General features: G+C 37.4%; 1 protein-coding gene across 3 annotated transcripts in view; it reads left to right on the top strand.

The window, feature by feature from the left end:
- Positions 1 to 519: 519 nt before the first annotated feature.
- Positions 520 to 20064, top strand: part of LOC101851218 (serine/threonine-protein kinase tousled-like 2) — a 41272-nt gene continuing 21727 nt past the window's right edge. For 2 of the 3 annotated variants that reach the window (XM_035972150.1, XM_005107313.3), the window contains exons 1-12: positions 520 to 1017; positions 2121 to 2191; positions 3317 to 3412; positions 8154 to 8238; positions 8976 to 9025; positions 10395 to 10472; positions 11390 to 11509; positions 12081 to 12173; positions 16488 to 16598; positions 17088 to 17224; positions 18212 to 18343; positions 18945 to 19109. In XM_035972150.1, the coding sequence (XP_035828043.1) occupies positions 921 to 1017; positions 2121 to 2191; positions 3317 to 3412; positions 8154 to 8238; positions 8976 to 9025; positions 10395 to 10472; positions 11390 to 11509; positions 12081 to 12173; positions 16488 to 16598; positions 17088 to 17224; positions 18212 to 18343; positions 18945 to 19109 (1235 nt within the window). In that variant the 5' untranslated portion in view covers positions 520 to 920. Of the gene's footprint in view, positions 1018 to 1114; positions 1349 to 2120; positions 2192 to 3316; positions 3413 to 8153; positions 8239 to 8975; positions 9026 to 10394; positions 10473 to 11389; positions 11510 to 12080; positions 12174 to 16487; positions 16599 to 17087; positions 17225 to 18211; positions 18344 to 18944; positions 19110 to 20064 lie in introns of those variants that run through there. The other variant, XM_035972149.1, reaches the window with a different exon arrangement.

Here is a 20064-nt window from a genome sequence, read left to right as displayed (position 1 = left end):
AAGCTCGTGATCAAATTATCACTATAAAAACCCCAACCAATTAGATAAATAATTTTATAAAAGAAAAATAATTCAATCGTCAAACTCATCCCGCCATTACTATTTGAAAAAAAGAACAACAACAACAACAAAATCCCCCTAAAACAAAACAACAAGAAAAAGAACCAAGAGTCGTTGAAGAATTAGGATAATTTCACCGACTGCACAAAATTAACAACGACCGAGATGTGCCGAGATGTGTTTCTGTTTTTAAAAAAAACGTTTAATTATTTTATTATTTAAAATATTCTGAAAGAAGGACATCTGAAACGACACTGTTATGGTTTAAACTTATGAAACTTATTTTATAACGATTACAATACAAATTACTATTTTCAACTGAAACAGACGAGGCAAAGCAAAGTCATTAGAAAAACAATCATGTTGTAGCCAATAGCCGACTCTGCTCAGTGGCTAAGAAATCGCCCAAAATATTTTGGGATACCCAGGTTTCCGGCGCCTCATTAAGCGGGAATCCCTTCCGCTCGTAGGGTATCCCCAACCGGAAACGACCGATGTAACCCGATTACAATCTTTAAAAAAACTGCAGTTTAGGGCTTTTTGCATTCATTGTGCCTTGTTTATCAGTATCTTCTGCCAATTTGTTCGACGACAGATGCCAGATGCAAAGGAAAATCAAGCCATTTAAGTGACATCTCGATTAAAACTCGTGGTGACAATCGGTGTGACGTCATACGGGTGAGCATCAACAAAAGTTGGGATCAAGTACAAGGACACCCTGGTCTCGTTATTGAGCCGCTGCAAATTATCCGCAGACATTACGGTTTGCCAGTGGTATGGAGCACACTCACCAATGAATGTGCAATTATTCTGACACGGAACGAGGGGCATAGGCCCCATAAACATTTCTTAATCGTGTAATGTCTTGTGGCAGTGGGGGACCGCCATCTTGGACAGCAGCAGGTTCTCACAGCAGTCAATCTCCACATTTAGTGCGCCACTCTGCTTCCAGGGAAGGTAATTATAAGATTATCAGTAGAGAACGCCTACGTATAAATCTCTTGCTATTGAATATCAGGGGAATGATGCCATCTTGCAATTACAGTTTAGAAACGATGTTTTTGTTTACTTTGATGTTTCTCAAGAAACCAGTCTCGAATCGGAACACACCACTGATACATTGGTGCTGATCAGGAATGGGGATGGAAAATTTTACACACAGTCATCACTCAAATCAAGACTGGACTTCATGCTATGATCTACCTGATCTCGTAGATCATGGTTTAACTACGTTTTGGGTTATTAAATGAATGTCAAGGGATTGCCACATCTGTTTTCTTGATCTAGGGTAAGGGAGTTCAATCACAATTGGATTTTTGTTTTGAGTCCTCTTGGCCTTGGGACTTGGGGTCTGGTCTTTGATTGATGGTCAAGTCAGGAAAGCAGAGTCCATCATGTCCATCTGAGAAATAATTATGATAGATCTAGTAGATTTAGTAAGGATGTTCATTTGCTTTTAAAATAATTAAATCTCTAGGAAAGTATAGTGGATCATGATGCATTCCTTGATTTCTTTTTGTCTTTTTATCTAAATTAAATAGACACTTAGAAGTTAGAATCAACAAAGATCAAGTAGACCTTCCCTGTGCTGCACACCTAAGATTACTAATAATAGGCAGAAGTATTTTTAGTAGTTGTTGGCTTTCGGTACTGACAAAATTGTCTTTGATACAGGCTTTCTTCAGTTAAGAGTGCTGTATCGACGTTCTCTAGCCTTTTCGTATGGATGGTATATATTGTTTAAATCAAATCTATCACCAAAGAATTTTGTGGATATTTAGAACTCTAAATTCTTAAAAACCATTTTAAGAAAATATAAGATACGTGTAGACCTTCCACTTTCCGAGAGTTTGACTGGTTTTTAGAATGTTACTACTAGATCTGTGCCTAGAGATGGAGTATTTGAAAGTGAAAGAAAAGAAAGACTTTCTTTATTGAGCCATCTTGAGAGTTACGATACAGATTTTTGCCTTTTGTGGGACTCGAGACTTAATCTTTCGTTCGCTTATAATTTATACATGTATTTGCATTTACATATTCTAATGATCTATTGTTTTCAGGTGTTATGGAAAACATCCATGTGGATCGCCGAAAGCAAGAATTACTAGAAGCACGTTTACTTGGAGGCCGGGTATGTTTTAGCATGTTTCCCACCAGGCCACTGATGTCACTAATTTCAAGTGAATGGGAAAGAAAATTACATTGTTTGTTTATGAGCCATCAGTACATTTTCCCCCCTTATTCAGCAGTTTTGAGAGGTTTCCATACAGGTTGAATTGTTGATTACTGATTTGGCTGGGTGTTGATGTTATTGTGATTCTAAGGAGCATATTTTTGTAAATTTTTACTTTCACTCCTGCGCACAGAGATGCATAGGCATAGTTTTTAAAAAGTCAAACTGCAGCATTTTTTGCTACAGATCACTCATACAGCCACAAAAACTAACCTCTCTACATTAGTCAGTTATGGTAGTTGATGAAGATGATATCATTTAGAATCTAGTGTGTGAAAGTAGGTTTGAAATGGCTTCATGTTTGCAATCAAGTCTTCTACTTTCCCTCCCTAAGAATGTAACATCCAACACACATGCCCGTTGGGATCTATGAAAAACACAGGCACTGAAGTGATGTTTTTATATTTGAAAATTAAAAATAGATGTGTGTGTGTTAAAGTATACGTTTTCAATTATGTTGTTAGATTGGGTGCTCCTGATTGGGTTTTTAAAAAGTGGGCAAGCCTTCTCTTAACTTGCATGGTATTTTGTGTTGGTTGTGAATACCTTTTCTTCTTTGCATGTTTTTGAGCTCATGTAATTTTGGCTAGGTGTCCAAATTTTGTGATAATTCTTGTTCCTCTTTTGATTCATGATATAATTAATGTTTTATGCCTCTTTATTCCTTGAAGAGCCTTATAATTTTATTTTCATACTTAAGATGAGCTGTCATTTGTGATGCTGTATATTACAACAGACTAAGCACTGTCATGATGTAGTGTAAGGTTAAAATCGGAGTGTCGTTGAATATTTTATCTCAGCACGGTATTGGAACAGCAGACTTAATGCATCTCCTTCAAAATTAATTACATTGTGCCAAATCAGGTACTGTATTTCAGCAAATCTTTAAAATTAGTAATTGCTTCGAAATACAAGTTTACATACAATATTTCAGTCCTTTTTAATGTCTGTGCCATGTTCACCTTGTTTAAAATGATATGATCATTTGCAATGTCTGAACTGTGTTTATCCCTTTTCAACCAGTTCCAGCCTTTGGTGATGCCTCAACCTGCTGCAGAACAACAACAGGAAAATAGCAATGTCAGCAGTAGTGGTTCAGTGGACAAGGAGGTTGGGGAGGTAAGTGGATTTGCTGACATTTCTTGAACAAAGAAAGACCCCTCTACGAAAGAAAACTTTTGTTGTAGTTGTTGGTATTTTTTGAACAACCCCCCCCCCCTGTATACAAAAGAAAACTTTTGTTGTAGTTGTTGGCATTCAACTTTTGTTGTAGTTGTTGGTATTCAACTTTTGTTGTAGTTGTTGGTATTCAACTTTTGTTGTAGTTGTTGGTATGGTTTTGCCTCCGTAGATGATGAATTTTGTATTTATCATGTGGCTATCTGGGTAAATGTGTGCTAAGAAGATACTTTACTTTTACTTTTTCCTTCCTCTGGTATCCTTAGGATGTCGAGGGGAGGTGCAAGTTTTGGTCCTGTGCTAGTTGTATAGTGTCTGTGATAGATATGTTATGTTGTTCCAGGAGCTTTTTAACCCCATCCAGCCAGGTCTTTCTTGGTCTTCCTCTTGATTTAAAGCTGGATTCTCGGGTGTTGTAAGCTCTAACCGCTTGTTGTTTCTGGGGCATTCTGGTTAGATGTCCAAACCATTTGACTCTTTGACGCTCTATGAATTTTATTATTGGTGGTATTCCAGTTTGTAGACGTATGGTTTCGTTTCTTATGCATTCTCTTCTGGTGATGTTGATGGTTTTGCGGAGACACCTCATTTTGCATGCATCGATTTTTCTCTCTTGTTCCTTGTTTCGAGATCATATTTGGCACTGGTATGTTAATGTTGGTATGAAGATGCTGTTGATGAGCTGGGATTTCACTTCGGTTAGGATGTTCTTGTGGCTGAGCAGGGGTGCTAGCTGGTATGTCACGGTCACTGCATTCGCCTTCATAGTTCATGTTTCTATTTCTTTGTCCATACACCCATCTTGTGTGAAGATGCTTTCTAAATATTTAATTTCCTCTGCTTGTTGGAGTTGTGTTCCATCAATAAGAATGTTGAGTTTCCTTGGGTTTCTGCTGACCTTCATAACTTCTGTTTTTGAGATGGAGATTTTCATGTTCAGGTGTTTACATTCCTCATTTAATTTTGTGGTGTGTTTTTGTAATTCCTCTTCATCTGTATTTAATATACTCCGGTCATCAGCAAATAGAAACTCGTTCAGTTCAGTGATGATGTCATTTGCTGCTTTCTTGATCTTATCCATGTAAGTGATGAAGAGAAGCGGAGAGAAAACACTCTGTTGTCTCACCCCAGACCTGATAGAGAATCAGTACGATAGTCCTTCTGTTGGTCTTACGGCGCACAGGCTGTTTTTATAAAGTGCCATGATGTCCTCCAGCAATTGTGCTCTTACACCATATTCCTCTAAGCCTTCCCAAAGTTGACATCTATCTACCCGGTTGAACGCCTTTTCCTGATCCACGAAGATGATATTGAGGTCTTTGTCATGTGCAATGGCAGTCTCACACAACAGTCTTAATGCGAAAATTGCGTCAGTACAGCCCCTGCCTTTTCTGAAGCCAAACTTGGATTCACTGAGTTAAGTCTCTACAATTTGTCTCATTCTCATTTCCAGTGTCTTGGCAAACATTTTGTCCACATGACTGAGAAGGGATATTCCTCTGAAGGTTCCGCAGTCTCTTTTGTTATCTTTCTTTTTCCAAATGGGTACAATGGCAGCTCGTTGCCAGTCATCGGGTGTTGTTTTTGTCGCCCAGGCCAGCTTGAATATCCTCCATAGCCAGAGTTCCTGGATATGGCCGCATTGCTTGATCTCTTCTGCTGTGATGTTATCAAGGTCTGGCGCTTTGTATTTGAGGCTTTTCTTTATATCATGTTTGGTTTCACTCAGCAGTAGTGATGGTTCTGGAGTGGTTTCTTTTGGTGAGAAGCTGTTTGGTGTTGTTTCTCCTGTAGGATTCAGCAGCTCCTGGAAATAGCGTTTCCATCTTTCTGTAAGCTTCAGCTTACTGAAAATAGGGTTTCCGTTCTCATCATTGACTATTTCAGTTGAGTTGAATGGTTCTTCCCGCATCCTCATGCTTTAAACGCTCTTGTAAAACTCTCTGGGGTTTTCTTTACATTTTGTTGCCAGCTGTTCTCCATATACTGTCCAGGATCTGTTCTTGGTTTCTTTTACTATCCTTGTTGTTTGGCGGCGTTCCTTTCTGTATGGGATGTAATTTTCCTCTGTCTTTGATTTCTGCCACTTTTTGAATGCCTTTTTCTTCTGTTGGATGGCTTCCTTTCCTCGGTCGTTCCACCATATACAGTGCTTCCACTCTTCTGTATTTTTACGGAAATCCATACTTTCTGCCAGTTCCGTACTTGTCCCTCTATCATCATCTACTCCCTCCGTTAAAAAAACTGCGACAGTGCAGGACTGCTGAAATTTCGTACTCGCCTTCGTATAGTCTTGTATAAGGTACGGATATTTACGGTAATTTTCTCGGCAACAAGTTAACGTTATAGAAACCTACCAAATTGCACATTTTCTGCAATCGGACATTATACCACTATGTCCCAGTCCCATGCATTCATTGCGTGTTGGTCGGCAGTACATTTTTTACCTGCAGATGGATCAAAATCTGGCGCCTTTTGTGCCAACTTCCTCCTTTTTGTCATTCACTCATTCCTTCTGTCTATCTTCGGATTGTTGCCGCTGCTAGAAAATCTGCGCGTTGATCAAGACTGATTTTGATCTTAGACAGAAAATTACTGTCAGGAAGAAACTTTTTTCGCAAATTTTATCTAGATCTAGAAAAATTATCAATGCGAAGATTCTACGTCACGTGAACGCAATATAAGGGCCGCGATGAAAGAAATATATGCTGATACGGTCGTGCCCACTACGGATGGGATCGGCTGATTGCGCTGATCGCCCGATTCAGTAGAACAACCGTGTTTGCTTTGAAACTGAAAACAAACACGTTTGTTTTTGAGACGATCGAGTCGGGCGATCGCCGATCGCCCGATCCCGTCCATAGTGAGCACCACGTATAAAATCAAGAATAATTCGAAGTGGTGTTCCGAGGTTGTGATTGGCGACTTTCAGACATGAAAATTTAGAAAAAATGTGGGTATACGCTGCGCAACCGTATTTTGGAGGTACATCTATTCATTATTCCCAGGTTTGCCTGCTGTCAATGGTGCGACTACAAATTAATTGAATTCGAATCCCAATTGAATTATAGTAGCAATGAAAGAAGAACCTGCTTTTAAACATTTCCAGCATTGGAAAGATATGCTGGTGATGAAGTGAAACAAGACAAAATGTTGGTGAAAAAATAAATATTATGGGCTGTAGGCAATATCTTCAAACAGGCTCCCAAATGCTATTTTCTACCCTCTAAAAGCACTAAATTTCAATGTCCGTAGACAATGTCTGCAGCAATGACTTTCTTACATCTCAACGGTCCGCATTCTCATGGCAGATCTTCATCTACGACTGTACCATTTTCCCGTTCGTGAAGCTATGAGAGGATAGCAATGTGTTCATGATTCTTCGATCGTCTTGAAAAGCGTGACCTTTTCCTCTATGACATTTGGTTCCTTGGCAAAACCTTCACCTTTCAGGTTATATCAACTCCACAAATGCTGTCTGTTTGGACAACCTCATCCAACCCCCAATTGTCTCTAGAAACAACTCCGTACTGTAAGGTGTACAGTGTGTGTGGCTTTGAGTACTCATGGTTGAGTGGGTCCTTATGTTAGACCATCACTGAACATTACGAACGGCGCGTTAAAATGTTTCGAGTCCAAAGGAGGACATAATATAGACCATTGGTTCTTGGAATTACAGACTTTAAAAAATATTATTATAACTCTGTAGGAGAATGGAAGTATTGTTTAAAGTTATCAGGGATGGAAAGATTATATTTTTAAAATAAAAGGAAAGGAAAAAGACGGACCAATAATTTCATGACTTCCTACAAGATCTTTTAAATTGGTGCATTTTGCATTTGTAGGTGGTTTTTATACAAGCCATTTCCGTTTTCGAAAATAAGTTTCTTCTTTCTGAATTTTATGTCAAACAAATTCCTTTTGTTGAATAAATTATATCTGTTCCAAATTACAAGAGTCTAGTACAAATTTTGTGCGAGATATTTAGAGAAAAAAATTGTACAGTTGATTATTTTTTTTTGGATCACCCTGTACCTGTGTGCTGGTCAATTCTTACTGGTATATAGCAGTTTGCCCTGTAAAATTCCTTGATAGAACATTCATCTTGATACTGGTGTTGTGATTTCTATAGCACATCTTTTTCTTTTTAGTGATATTTTGCTCGCAATCTATGAAGCTTTACTATTTTCTCTATTTAAAAAAATTACTTTTGCTGAGTGCCTACTTCTTGTTATTTAATGAAATTTAAACTACTGGGCACACCTTTTTATTTGGTTTGAATGGGAAATTACCTCATAAGGTAGGTTTTAGTCTGGAGAAGCAGAGTGAGTTGTAGAATTTCTGGAGACTCGAAATTTTATGCAATAATTTTTCCTTATGAAAACATGCTAAGAAGTTAACTGTATTTGTGGGTATAATGTTTGATTTTGATATCTTTTCTGAAAAGACGTTGTTTTATGTTAGTCTCAGAGTAGAGTCTTCGTGGAGTGCAAATAAACATGTAATATTTTTCGCCCGATCTTTAGGTCTCTAATACTAATACACAACCGACCTTAATATTATCTTTATGAGATGTTTTTCAAAATATTATATTTCTCCTTGTTTTGATAGTTGTCGGACAATTGTATGTAAAAATTCATTCATTGTATTGTTTTTTGTTGTTTTTTTCAATTTTCTGAAGGGTCAAATGGCAACACCAGATAAAGGGAAAGCAGCAGGTGATAAGAAAAGGAAAAGGAAAGCTCCCGTGGTAGAAAATCCTGTTGGTAAGTGATGTTTATGATCTAAGTTTTCATATTACCACAGGTTATTCACAATTAAAGTGTATGATGAACAGAGATTGTTTCCAAATTTATTTGTATTTCTTTAGATGCAATTTTGTCAACCCCCCCAGTTTTACAAAGTTTTTTGGAAAGTGTTTTTTTTATTTTAAATGTTGTTAGTTTCACTATCCTTTACCACTTTAAAAACTCTTGCTATCAAAGGCAAAGGCATTTTGGGAGAAATCCAAAGAAACTGGGTGGTAAAATCGCCGATTGACAAGATGAGGCGGCAAAGTGTTAAAATGTGTTCATGGTACTTTCTTCGGGCTATCTAGTACAAAGGAAAGTGCTCCATTATATAGAGATGCCTTAGATTTTAATTTTACAGATACTATTCTTATTTCTTTTGATACTCAAGCATAGTATTACTCTTGGCATACTACATTCTTACATTCTTATTTTCTGCTTCAGATTTTGACTTTGTCAATGCTTGTGAAGCTATGACAGGTTTTAGGCAAGGGTTAGTGCCTTTCAGCATATAATGTTGCTTTATTTATGGTGTGCTTTTCAGGTTTTGTTTAGACAAGCTGTGCACTATTCCTTGTCTCTTTGTTCATGGCAAAATATGGACGTTATCGTAATAATTAGAATAATACAAAATGTGACAAAACTCACGTAATTGTTTGCGTGGAAGTTATTTATTGTGTTTTTAATTTAATGCATTTGAAATATCTTTTCAGCTGCCAAAAGAGCAGAGACTAATGGAAAAAAGATTAACGAGTATTTCAAGGTATGCTTTTTTTTTCTATTATCTTACACACTTCTTTCTGAGGGTATTTTTGTGAACACTACCAATATTTTGTACTTCAATTTTTTGTTTAAAAATATTATTAAAGCTTTGCTCTTTAAGAAAGTCTAATGGGCTGTTTTTCTTGTTGCCATTTAACTCTTTATCTCCGGCAAGCCTCTCGCGGTCGGAACCACTGTGCGGGTGAGCCGGCTCGGGCGCATTCCTTTACGGCGACTTCGACATCAAATTACTTTTCGGCAATTGCCGGAAACAAGTCTCTTATACCAGAAGTTCATTCATTAGATGAAGAACTATCAAAATAGGTTTGCTAGTTTCGATTTAATGACCCATTTAATTATGTTTTTGTCATTTTTAGATTTTGCACTAAATAAAGGGCCACGGCATAGTGGGTTTACCCCCCTCGGAGATAAAGAGTTAAATAGTACCACCAGTGTAATATTTATTTTACCTTCATTGTACCTATTTATGTTAATTTTGTTGACAAGTGTACTGCCATTCATTATTTAGACGGTATGCTTCTGTTACACTCAGAATCACCTGTTCAGTTGTAAGCAAGCGAAGAGGAAATCTGTCAACATTGATGCAGTTATGAATATGAGAGAACCAATCTGTTCCAGCTCAACAACTTTTCTATTTAAAATACATGCACATTGAGGGTTATATATATGGTCATTATGTGCATGGAAACATTTCCCTTTAATTCCTTTGTAATGCGAGTTCAATATGTGCTTCTATTAGCTCAATTTTAGATTCCCAAGGACAAAGGGTGGCGCTCGGTTTAGTGGTTGATTACCTTTGTCAAGTTCGCTTATATGACAAACTTTCTGTAATAGTGAAAGATGTCTTGAAATGTTTTTAATTAGTTTGAGGTACATTCTTTGATAAGGATCACTCTATTATCAGGAATTATGTTCTTTTTCACATCTATGCCATGACCTCATCATGAACATGCATGCAACTGTACTCACTATTATGTAAACAATAATGTAAACAATGTCATGGTGATGTTCTTTGTACAATTCTGATTACTTTCTTGAACTTCCTCTTGATATGTAGAATTTCAGACTGTCTTGCAGAAGAAACGGAATCATAACTAGAAAAAGAAAATGTACTGTCTACCATCTACAAAACTAACCTGATCATAAGCACAACGTTTTACTATTCAGATGGCAGCATTTGGGCAGGGGCAGTATAAAACAAAACATTAAAACAGACCAGATCATACTTACTTACTTACTACCCATTACGCCTTCTGGCGTTTAGGGCAGCAACAAAGGATCTCCAGCTCTGTCTGTTTTGGGCCATTATATTGCCTTCTGGTCTCATTTTTGTAACTTGTCATTTTCAGCAAAACCAGTCTCCAAGTAGGACAGGTCAGCCACAGAATGCAAGTGGAGCGAAGTCCCCTTCACCACAAGCTTTTGGTGTGAGTGTATTCTCCTGTCATTAATCCTGGTATGACAAATGTGAAAAAGAGTGCATTTTTCAGTTGCTGAAAACATGTATAACAGCATACTGGTAGGATTTGTATGGTATCAAGAGAAAAATTCTGCAACTTGACTGGTTCCCACCTTTCTCTGGGTCATACATTTTTTTTTTTGAATAGGAGAAAGGAGGGATGCAGTGAGTATTTTTGATTATAAGCCAATAAGGTCACAGAGACATTACTTATAAATGTTTCACTGACAGTTATTTGTAGCCAACATTTTACTGGAAAGTATTGAACAAATAAGGTTATAGACGTTGTAATTTATCCTCTGAAATAGTGATGGTGACATACCTCTTATCAACAAGCTTGTCATCTTTTCCTTTTTCTCGTTCTATATGTTTCTTCACTCAATGCTGCCTCTATTTGTGTCATAACGAGTTGTAATAATTCCATAATGAGATCATAAGGTGTTAAGAATTATGGAGCATCCTTCCTATTACTGTTGACCTGAGCAGTGCCTTTGGCATGTTCGGCCATGTCAGGAAAGAGGGACTTGCCTAAATGGCAGATCTTTTCTGATAAGTATACCTTGAGTGCCCATTTTTCATCTTTGACATGCACATAGGTTGTAAAGAAACAAGTCTGTTGCTCTGTAGTTTGAAGAGCCTACAATTGATTACCTCCTTGGTCTGATGTCTGAACACAGTTGAAGAAGAAGAAGTGGTGTTTAAATTAAGGTTGAAAGTCTTTGCATTGATGCTTAAACATGTATCTGTTTGTAAAGAATGTGTTTTTATTCTTTGAGCCCATGTCTTATAGGCAAAGCTTTGTTTTTATATTTTTATGTGTCTATTAGTGCTGAAGCTGTTGTCATTCTCATGGTATGTGCAAATTTTGTTATTTACTTTTCACAGAATATTGTTCCCCACTCTCCAAGCAATTCTTCCAACTCTGTTGCCGACATATTCAGCTTGCCTAATCGAACATCTTTGACTCTCAGTATTGGTATAAATGCCTGCTCAAAATGTGTTCAAGTAAGTAAAATCCTAAGTGTGTGAGTATTGTATGTTCAAAACAAATGGTCTGTTTGAAATGTTGACTAAGAGGAAGCAGGCACGTTCATGGTTTATTTAAGGACATATTATTATTCTCTTTCGTGGAATAAATTTCAGGCTTAGGGAGGAATGATAATTCAGTTCACTATTTTTGTCATGATCAGTGGATCTGAAAAACTGCTTCTATCTCAGATTTTTCAAGACGATGATCTTGCAAAATGTTTTGGAACTCTAAAAGTAACTTAAATGCATCAAAGAAGTTTTAGAACAATGTTCACCAGTTTTCTGCACTTTTTTTTTTATCGTGGTATGTGGATGAAATGTAATGTTTCCCAAAATTCAGACGCAAAGCGCTGTTTTTCTTGGCCAGGAGGGATATTATTTAAAAAACCCAGTGACTTGTGTATTTTTATCATGGGCCTTTATGACAGTGCAAATAGATTAAGGGACAAGCTTATTGTTTGACACGTTGTGATGGATTATCTCTATTGCTTATATTTTGTGAATTTCAAGCCCAATGTGTATTGATGATCCTGTTCAATTGTTTCAGACGGATTTTTCCATGGCCCACCTCCAGGCAATGGAGAGCCAGTCTATGTCAGATATGGAACAGAAAGACACAAGAATAGATGAGTTAATTCGGGTATGTAAAGCTCTTCATATATCTGTCCCATCAGTAAAGTTTTACTTTAGAAGCACATTAAAATGAGACCAGTAGTGATGCTGGAATGGCCAAATAGCATTGCTGTTGAAGTTGTATTTTATTGGACTTGTGCAAATCTATTTGAATAGCTCAGTTTGTGGGTCCTTTGAGGCTATAAAGTGGTTTTGTGAAATGTGTGCTTTTGCAGTGGCACTGCCTGGAAGACGTCATAAATGGAAATAAAAATTTACATGAAAAAGACCATGTCATACTTTATTTTGAATCTTTCCAAGATGATCAGCCTTTAACAAGGAGAAAAATGGTCATCTTATGGAGGTTGTCCTCTTGGACAGTGTCGTTATGTATAGAAAAATGAGGGGGAGGGGGACAGAGATTGGAAGTGGTTGTTTGTATGGACAGGTGGTCTGTAGAACAGGTTCAGTTGTAATTTTGATTAGGTATTTGTTTTCAGAGATTTTAATACATAGATAGGAAATGCTCTGTTAATAATAATGATAATAATATATAACATGTATACAGCGCATTAAAAAAAAAAGTAGCTCAATACGCTTTACATTGGAATATCCATTTTCAAAAACCTTTCTTACTACTGGTACTTCATTTCTTCTCATGCAATTGTGGCGTCGGTGGCCTTGTGGTTAGGCCCTCGGACTCGCAACCGTAAGGTCGTGGGTTCGAATCCCGTCAGGGGCCCGACGTTGTGTCCATGGGAAAGGCACTTTGCACAAATTTTCCTCACTTCACCCAGGTGGAAATGGGTACCCGGCTATAGACAGTGAACGATCTTGTCAGTTTGATAGTGTTTGAGCGCGTGAAATCTGCAGCTTGCTCTGTATGTTTCCGCGGAAGCCGAGAATGTTTCAGAGTGTTCTCAGAGGGTCTGCTGGAGTAATAATGGTTATAAAGCGCACAGAGCATGCTCTTGAGCATGGAAATGCGCTATAGAACTGCAATTATTGTTATTATTATTATTATATATATTTATGCATACACACACATACGCACAGACTATTTTCATTCAGACGTAGGCACAGAACAACTATAATAAAAATAATGCTAAAAGCTTATGAAGGATAGGCCTGTAGGAACAGAAAATGCTTTAGATGTCTTTTGAAGCTATCAAGTATTCTTGTTGGTCTTAGTTCCATGGGTATCTGTTCCACATAAATGGACAAAGATATGAGAAAGATCTCTCTCCAAATGATTTGTATGATTTTCCTGTTGTTTTGTAGATGTTTGATTTATAAATTCCACTTTCATTTTTTTGTTTGTCTTTGTTTGAGGTGATAATAATGCTTTGATGGAAAGAAATACTGCAGAAATAGAAGCTCCACACCCTATGTTTAACCTGTGGATATTATGATTGATAAACATCTGTATGATATTTTTGTGACTTGAAGATGATGATAATTATTTTGGTTCTTCCAGACTCATGATGGCAATATATCAGATCTTACTAGGGTATTATTTTGATTCTGATTTTGTTTTATAAAAATGTTTTTAACTCTTTCCGGACGTACTGTCGAACCTGCCATTACGGAAACCTGTGTAAAACGGAAACCTGTCTTAACGAAATCTCCTTGCTCCCCCTTTGATATATTCCTCTTTAATTACCTGTATAAAACGGAAACCTGTCCAACGCGGAAACGGAAAGAAAAATCTGCTCCCTTCTGAGGGTTTCACCTGTCTAAGACGGAAAATGCTTTGCTCGCTCAACCTGATTTGAAACAAAACTCGCAAGTTTGGTTTCGACGGCTCTAAACTTAACTCTATGGCCATGCCGCTGGGCGAGGAAGGGGAGCAGGGGTGCAATTTGGGGGTAGATGTTATCCCATCATGTGAGCCCTGAGTGATGCAGATGGTCAGTGTAGTGTGGGTGTGAAATCTCACGACTGCCTGTGAGAGTGCTCGAGTTGCGAGCCACTACAGAAACTTTCTTGGGTAGCCGAAAGCCAGAGGTGTGAAATTAGATTGACCAATGTCAGCCGAGAAAAGAGTTCCTCAAATCGTTGTTACATGATGGCAGTGAGGGGTGGCATTAGTGGGTGGGGCTAAGGGTGGAAGCAAAGGAAACGTTCAAACGTTCCTGTTTTCATAGGTCAAACAGTGGTCCTATGAAAGGCAACCACTGGTGGTAATTGGATAAGTAAGACTGACACATGTCATTATCAGAGAGGAAAGCAGCTGAGAGGTGTGAAGTTTTGACCACTGCTTGCCGATCGGACAAGCGATCCTTGATCCCACCGGCTGGGCCTTTGAACACCCCCCCACCTCCATCTCCCCTTAAATTCCCCTGTCTAAGACGGATTTTTTTCTGGCTCCCTTGCGATTCTGTCTTACACAGGTTCGACTTAAGTTGTTTTGGAGTCTAGACGTAATTAACTTTTGACACGATTTGGCTACACAGGTGATGTACAAAATAAATTCATATAAGCATAACCATCACTCAAAACGTAACATATGATATATCAAATTGAAGGAAATTGAATAAGGAATACATTCCAACATGAAACAAGGATTAATTATGAGCATAAGTATGCATTACAAGGGTTAGAAATGACGATGGTGGTGAGAAAAACACATTTTGACGAAAAAAATTATACACTAAACATATGAAAGCAAATCAGCATAGCTATCTTATCATATACAGGTCAAGAGCAGATTCCATAAATTTCTGAATGTGCAGCTTTTTATTTGAATGCAATATTACAATTTTTGAGTTATGATATTTATACTGAGTCCATTTAGATTGTTTTGTTAATGCAAGACCGCAAGAACTAATTCACTTGTTTTTCGCCAGACTGACGCTTTGACAAAGTGAAACTAGATGTTTTCGTTTCCTAAACCCTTTCCAAGTTCTCAATAACAATAAAAAGTACTTATTAACAATGGATCATGTTAAAACAAAACAAAACTGAGGCACCCCATCATAGCCGATACATCGGCGATATGTCCGCAAGGGGTGTGGACTCGTGCCGATATATCGGCGATACGTCCGGAAAGAGTTATTTGCTAAAATTTTGTTTTGAAATGGTTTTATTTTTCAGTGCTCATGTAGCATAATATTTTGATTAAGAAATAGATGCCTTTATCTAATAATTCTTGCTGCTTGTGCTGTGGTTTGGTGTAAGGAAAGGAAAGTGAAACTTGTTAGTTGCAAGAAGGCTCTCAGAGAGATGTTTGGAGTTTTGATAAGTTTTTCTGTGGGCTGATTTATGCTTGAAGTTAAATAACTTTCTTAATATTAAAGTGTAATAAAATCAAGTGTATTACATGGAAATTTGTTACCCTTAAAAACAGCTTCATAAATGTACCGAACATTTCAGTTGTTGTTCCATTTTGCTTTTCAAGGCAAAATAATCTGAAGTCATAGCCTGTTGGCTGTGTATTCAGTTATGCATGCTTAGTTCTACACTAACAAATGTCAACTCTGTGAATTTAAAGTCTAAAGTGAATGCTCCTGCCATTCCTATCATTATACCATGAACATGTCCTATCATAAATGTCTTTGATTTTGACTCTTGCTTTTTGGTTAATGAAACGTCCTTAGCGTAACACAGCATCTCACTCCCTGTTCTGTGGAACTTTGTCCTTGTTATTTTTCAACTGCCTATTTAAGATTTTTAGGGGGCTCTCGTGGCCTAGAGGTTAAGGTGTTGGCCTCTCATTCAAAGGTCCTGGGTTCGAATCTGGGTAGCAACCGAAAAATTTTCTTCTCTAAAATTGTCCCCTTTCACCCCCTTTCCTGCTCTCTAGCAATGTTCTGTTGTCTGTTTTCATTTCCACTTTCTGCCCCCACCCCCTCACCTCCTTTGCCCCCTCCTCTGGGCTCCTGACTCTTTCTGCTGCCACTCCTTGGCTCCTTCTTACTGCTGTCTTTCTGCCACACCCCTGATCTTCTGGTAGGAAAGATCTACACCTAGCCTTCTCGGACAAGGGCGATAAATCTCGGATTGCCAATGTGCAAGTTGCGCACGTTAAAGATCCTTTGGTGGTCTAAAATGGATAAGAGTAGGCTTCGGCCACCACCCGGGCAAAATTAAAAAATTCCTACCAACTGAAAATATTAGGTGTGTCCCGCGCGCTCATATGACCTTATGCTGTTGTGAGCACCATAAAACACTTTACAAAAACATAAGATTTTTATAACTTTGTTCATCTTTCTTTGTTCATCATGTTCATAACCAAAGTGTGATTATGCAGCACCTATAAAGTTGTGTTTTCTTAACAGTTTCAAACTTGGTTTGAAGTTGTTGGTTTTAAATTTCCAAAAAATGTTTCTATATTTTACAGCAAAATGATGAATTGAAACGCCAATGTACAGCACAGAATAAACTTTTGGAAAAACATAAAGAAAATCTTCAGAAATGTTTGGAAGTGAACAAGAGTCTTCTCATTGAAAAGGTATGACGATGATGTGTTTGAGTTTTTTTTATTAGTTAGTCATTGTTTTTCTTTTTTGTTTGGGCTTTTTTTTTGTGTGTGTGTATGGAGGGGTGAGGGCATTCTTATAGCTCGTCCTCACTCGTGCACAATGCAGACCTGCCATTCATCCTAGGTGATTTGTTGTTGATCCCGAGTCCCCCCCCCCCCCCTAAGATCCTGATTTTTAGATTTCATAGAGTGGCAGGTCTGACATTGAAATAAACCATTTGCATAAAGCAACTTTTGCTGTTTTGTTTCTTCTATGGATGTTTATTACTCATGGAAATTATTTAAGTATTTAAAGGTCACTTGTGGTTTATATGTCATGGTTCATTAATAACTGAATGGTGTCCAATAGAATTTGTCTTTTTTCTTCATGTTTTTGTATTAACAGGCTGTCCCAGTAAGTACTGAGTTATGATGTGAAAACATTTATTTCAATGTTTTGCTCTCTTTTAAACTTTGCAGAGTACGTTGGAAAAGAAGACGACGAGACAGAAATGCATGGAAAATAGATTACGGCTCGGGCAGTTCGTGACGCAAAGGCAGGGTGCTCAGTTTGTGGAAAACTGGGTGGATGGGTGGGCTTTTCAAGATCTTATGAAGTGAGTAGATGTATTGTGTTGTTCACTGCGTTTCAGTAATCAAGATTAAAGAACCTGTTTTTCACACTCATGTAGACCACATTCAAATTGTATGGGATGAACCTTTTTTGGCTTTTGTGTCATGGTTTTCCATCAGGAGGAGTTGCCAGTGTAATGATATTTGATTGTTTTTGTGTTATGTAATCTGCATATTGTTGTTCAATAAAGGAGAAAATGATATTTTCTGTAGAATAACAAAATGATTTTTACAAGACATGTGTAATAAGCTGATTGATTTGGCAACTGTTGAAGATTATGGGAACTTATTTTACAGGTGAGAATGGGGGGTGAGAGGAAATGTCTATATATTTTATGTGTACCTCATTCGAGTACCATTTCAATGGTGGAGATGCTTATTGTAAGATGCTTAAATTGGAATGATATGTTAAATAACAAAACAGTATATGTGAGGCATCGTGGTGACATCAGGCGCTCGTCAAAACAACGAAATCGAAGGAACACATTTTTTCTCAAGTTTGGCAATTTTTAACGATTTTTTGATTTTGGCTCAACACCTTTTATGCCTGTATAAAAACTCATTTCTGTGTGATTTTTTACTGAAACTTGGGCTGCCATTTTCTGGCTAATTTCACCTCTGAAACCATTCTTCCCCCACCTTCTTCAATCGCAAATATTTCAACTTCTGCTCAAGATAGATGGGCGTTTTTTCATAGAGAGCAAGGCAATTGAGTAAGCTTTCAGATGATACCAACAACTCCACTTGCCGAAAAATTGCCGAGCACCTGATTCCACCACATGACAATTATTTCATTTGTTAGATAAAAAAAAATGAGTAAATTGAAACTGATATGTCTTTGTTAATTATGATTTTATTATGTACATGGAATTGCTCTGACTTGATATTAATGTGAAGTTGGAAAAAATCGTATAAATGTATGTTAAGTAATTGCTTTCCTGTTATGTAATGTAACATTACTCCTATAACAGGCAGCAAGAAAGGATCACGGCAGATAAAGATGACATAGACAAACAGAGGCGACTTCTTATAAAAAGGAAGCCTCCAACTGCCCTTGGGAAAAATGCAAAACATGACAACTTTCTCAAGCCTGGGGAAAAATAGTAAGTTCTTTTTACTTTTTTGTTTTTGAATTTATTCTTACAATGTGTATGACTAGTGAGAATGTATTGTTGCAGCCAGTGTTATGAAGTGTTCTTTTTTTTTCTTAGACCCCAAAAGCAGCTTTTTTATTTTGTACAGGACAGGGTTCATCTGGTTTACCCACCTTTTATTTTCCATGTATGAGGTGTGCTGCATAGTCAAGATAAATGTACACACCTGGCTCGTATCTTCTGTGCTTCTTCAAAGCCTTTAGCTTACATAGTGCATGTTGGCTAATTTACCGGTGTCTGTGGTGTAGTGGTTAGTCAATCGCATGCAGAGGTCGATTCTCGCATGAATTAATTGTGACTGTCAGGCCCAGTGAATCCCGGAATCATTCAATATTTTGTATTTATATTTTTGTATGTATGTTTGCTATTGTAACCTAAATTTCCCCACGGGGATCAATGAAATGTTATTTATTTATTATTTATTATTATAACATTTGAAAAGTCCAGAGACGGTCATTCCTTTTTGAGTATGAATGCAATGATTGATGGTGTGGAAGATGAAGCTGTAATAATTGTGATTTCTGAAGATTGGTAATACTTTTTCTTTCAGTTTAACCCTGGCAGAGTTCTATGAACAGGATGAAATCCTTAAGCTTCGAGCAGCTGCCTTGAAGAAAGAAGATGCTGATTTGCAACTGGAAATGGAGAAACTGGAGAGAGAAAGAAATCTACATATACGTGAACTCAAGCGAATTCACAATGAAGATAACTCGAGGTTTGTTCTGCTTGGTGAAGTAGATACTTTGGAGATTTTAGTTTTTTTAAAACAGTTTATGAACTGGTTTGCTGTGGTAAAATGGACAAAAAGTGGAAAGTCAGTTTTCATAGCTGCTAAACAGTAATTAAAAAATGTATTTAATATGTTTTTGAGGGTTTGAGTATGGGTCCATTTTTGTTGCGGAAAATATGTGTTACGGCACAGTGGAATCAGGCGCTCGTCAATTTTTGGACATATGAAGTTGTTGGTATCATCTTAAAACTTGTTTATTTGTCTTTTTCGGAGAAAAAAATACCCACCTCTGGAATAGAAGTTGAGATGTTTGCGATTGAAGGAGGTGGGGGTAACCTGTTTGCTGAGGTAAAATTTGCGAGAAAATGGCTGCCAAAGCTTGGTAACTTCTGTAGCTTGAGAGTCCTTGAAAACTTACATATTTTGTGCTATGAATCAACGTTTTTCAGTAATATTCACATGGAAATGTAATTCTATATGGACATAAAAGGTGTTGAGCCAAAAAACAAATATTCTAACAAAATTGCCGAACTGGAGGAAAAATGCCTGTTTCTTTGATTTCCTTATTTTAATGAGCGCCTGATTTCACCATGATGCCACACATATGTATTCTTTCTTTTCTAGTATTACTCCTCACAGGCTCACCGATGCCGAAGGGAAATCATAGAATTTCAAGACCAGATTTATAATTGATAATGAGAATGAAACCCACAACACATAGTTAAAGATCTTCACTTAACATTTCTTGCATAATTGCTTTGAATGCGTTGAAGTTACAAGTGTGGAAAAGTGTATTGGGGGGGGTATTTGGCCAGTGCCCACCATCTTGACCCACCGCCTAGGTAGTCTTCTTTGGTTTTAAAAAGTTGGCAGTTATGAGCTTTTACTGATTTTGAAGTTTTGTCTGTACTTTTTCTTTTCCGGAGTCTCTTTGTATTTG

The sequence above is a fragment of the Aplysia californica genome, unplaced genomic scaffold (assembly GCF_000002075.1).
Source record: "Aplysia californica isolate F4 #8 unplaced genomic scaffold, AplCal3.0 scaffold00591, whole genome shotgun sequence".
NCBI lineage: Eukaryota > Metazoa > Mollusca > Gastropoda > Aplysiida > Aplysiidae > Aplysia > Aplysia californica.
This window is presented reverse-complemented; position numbering and strand designations above follow the sequence as displayed.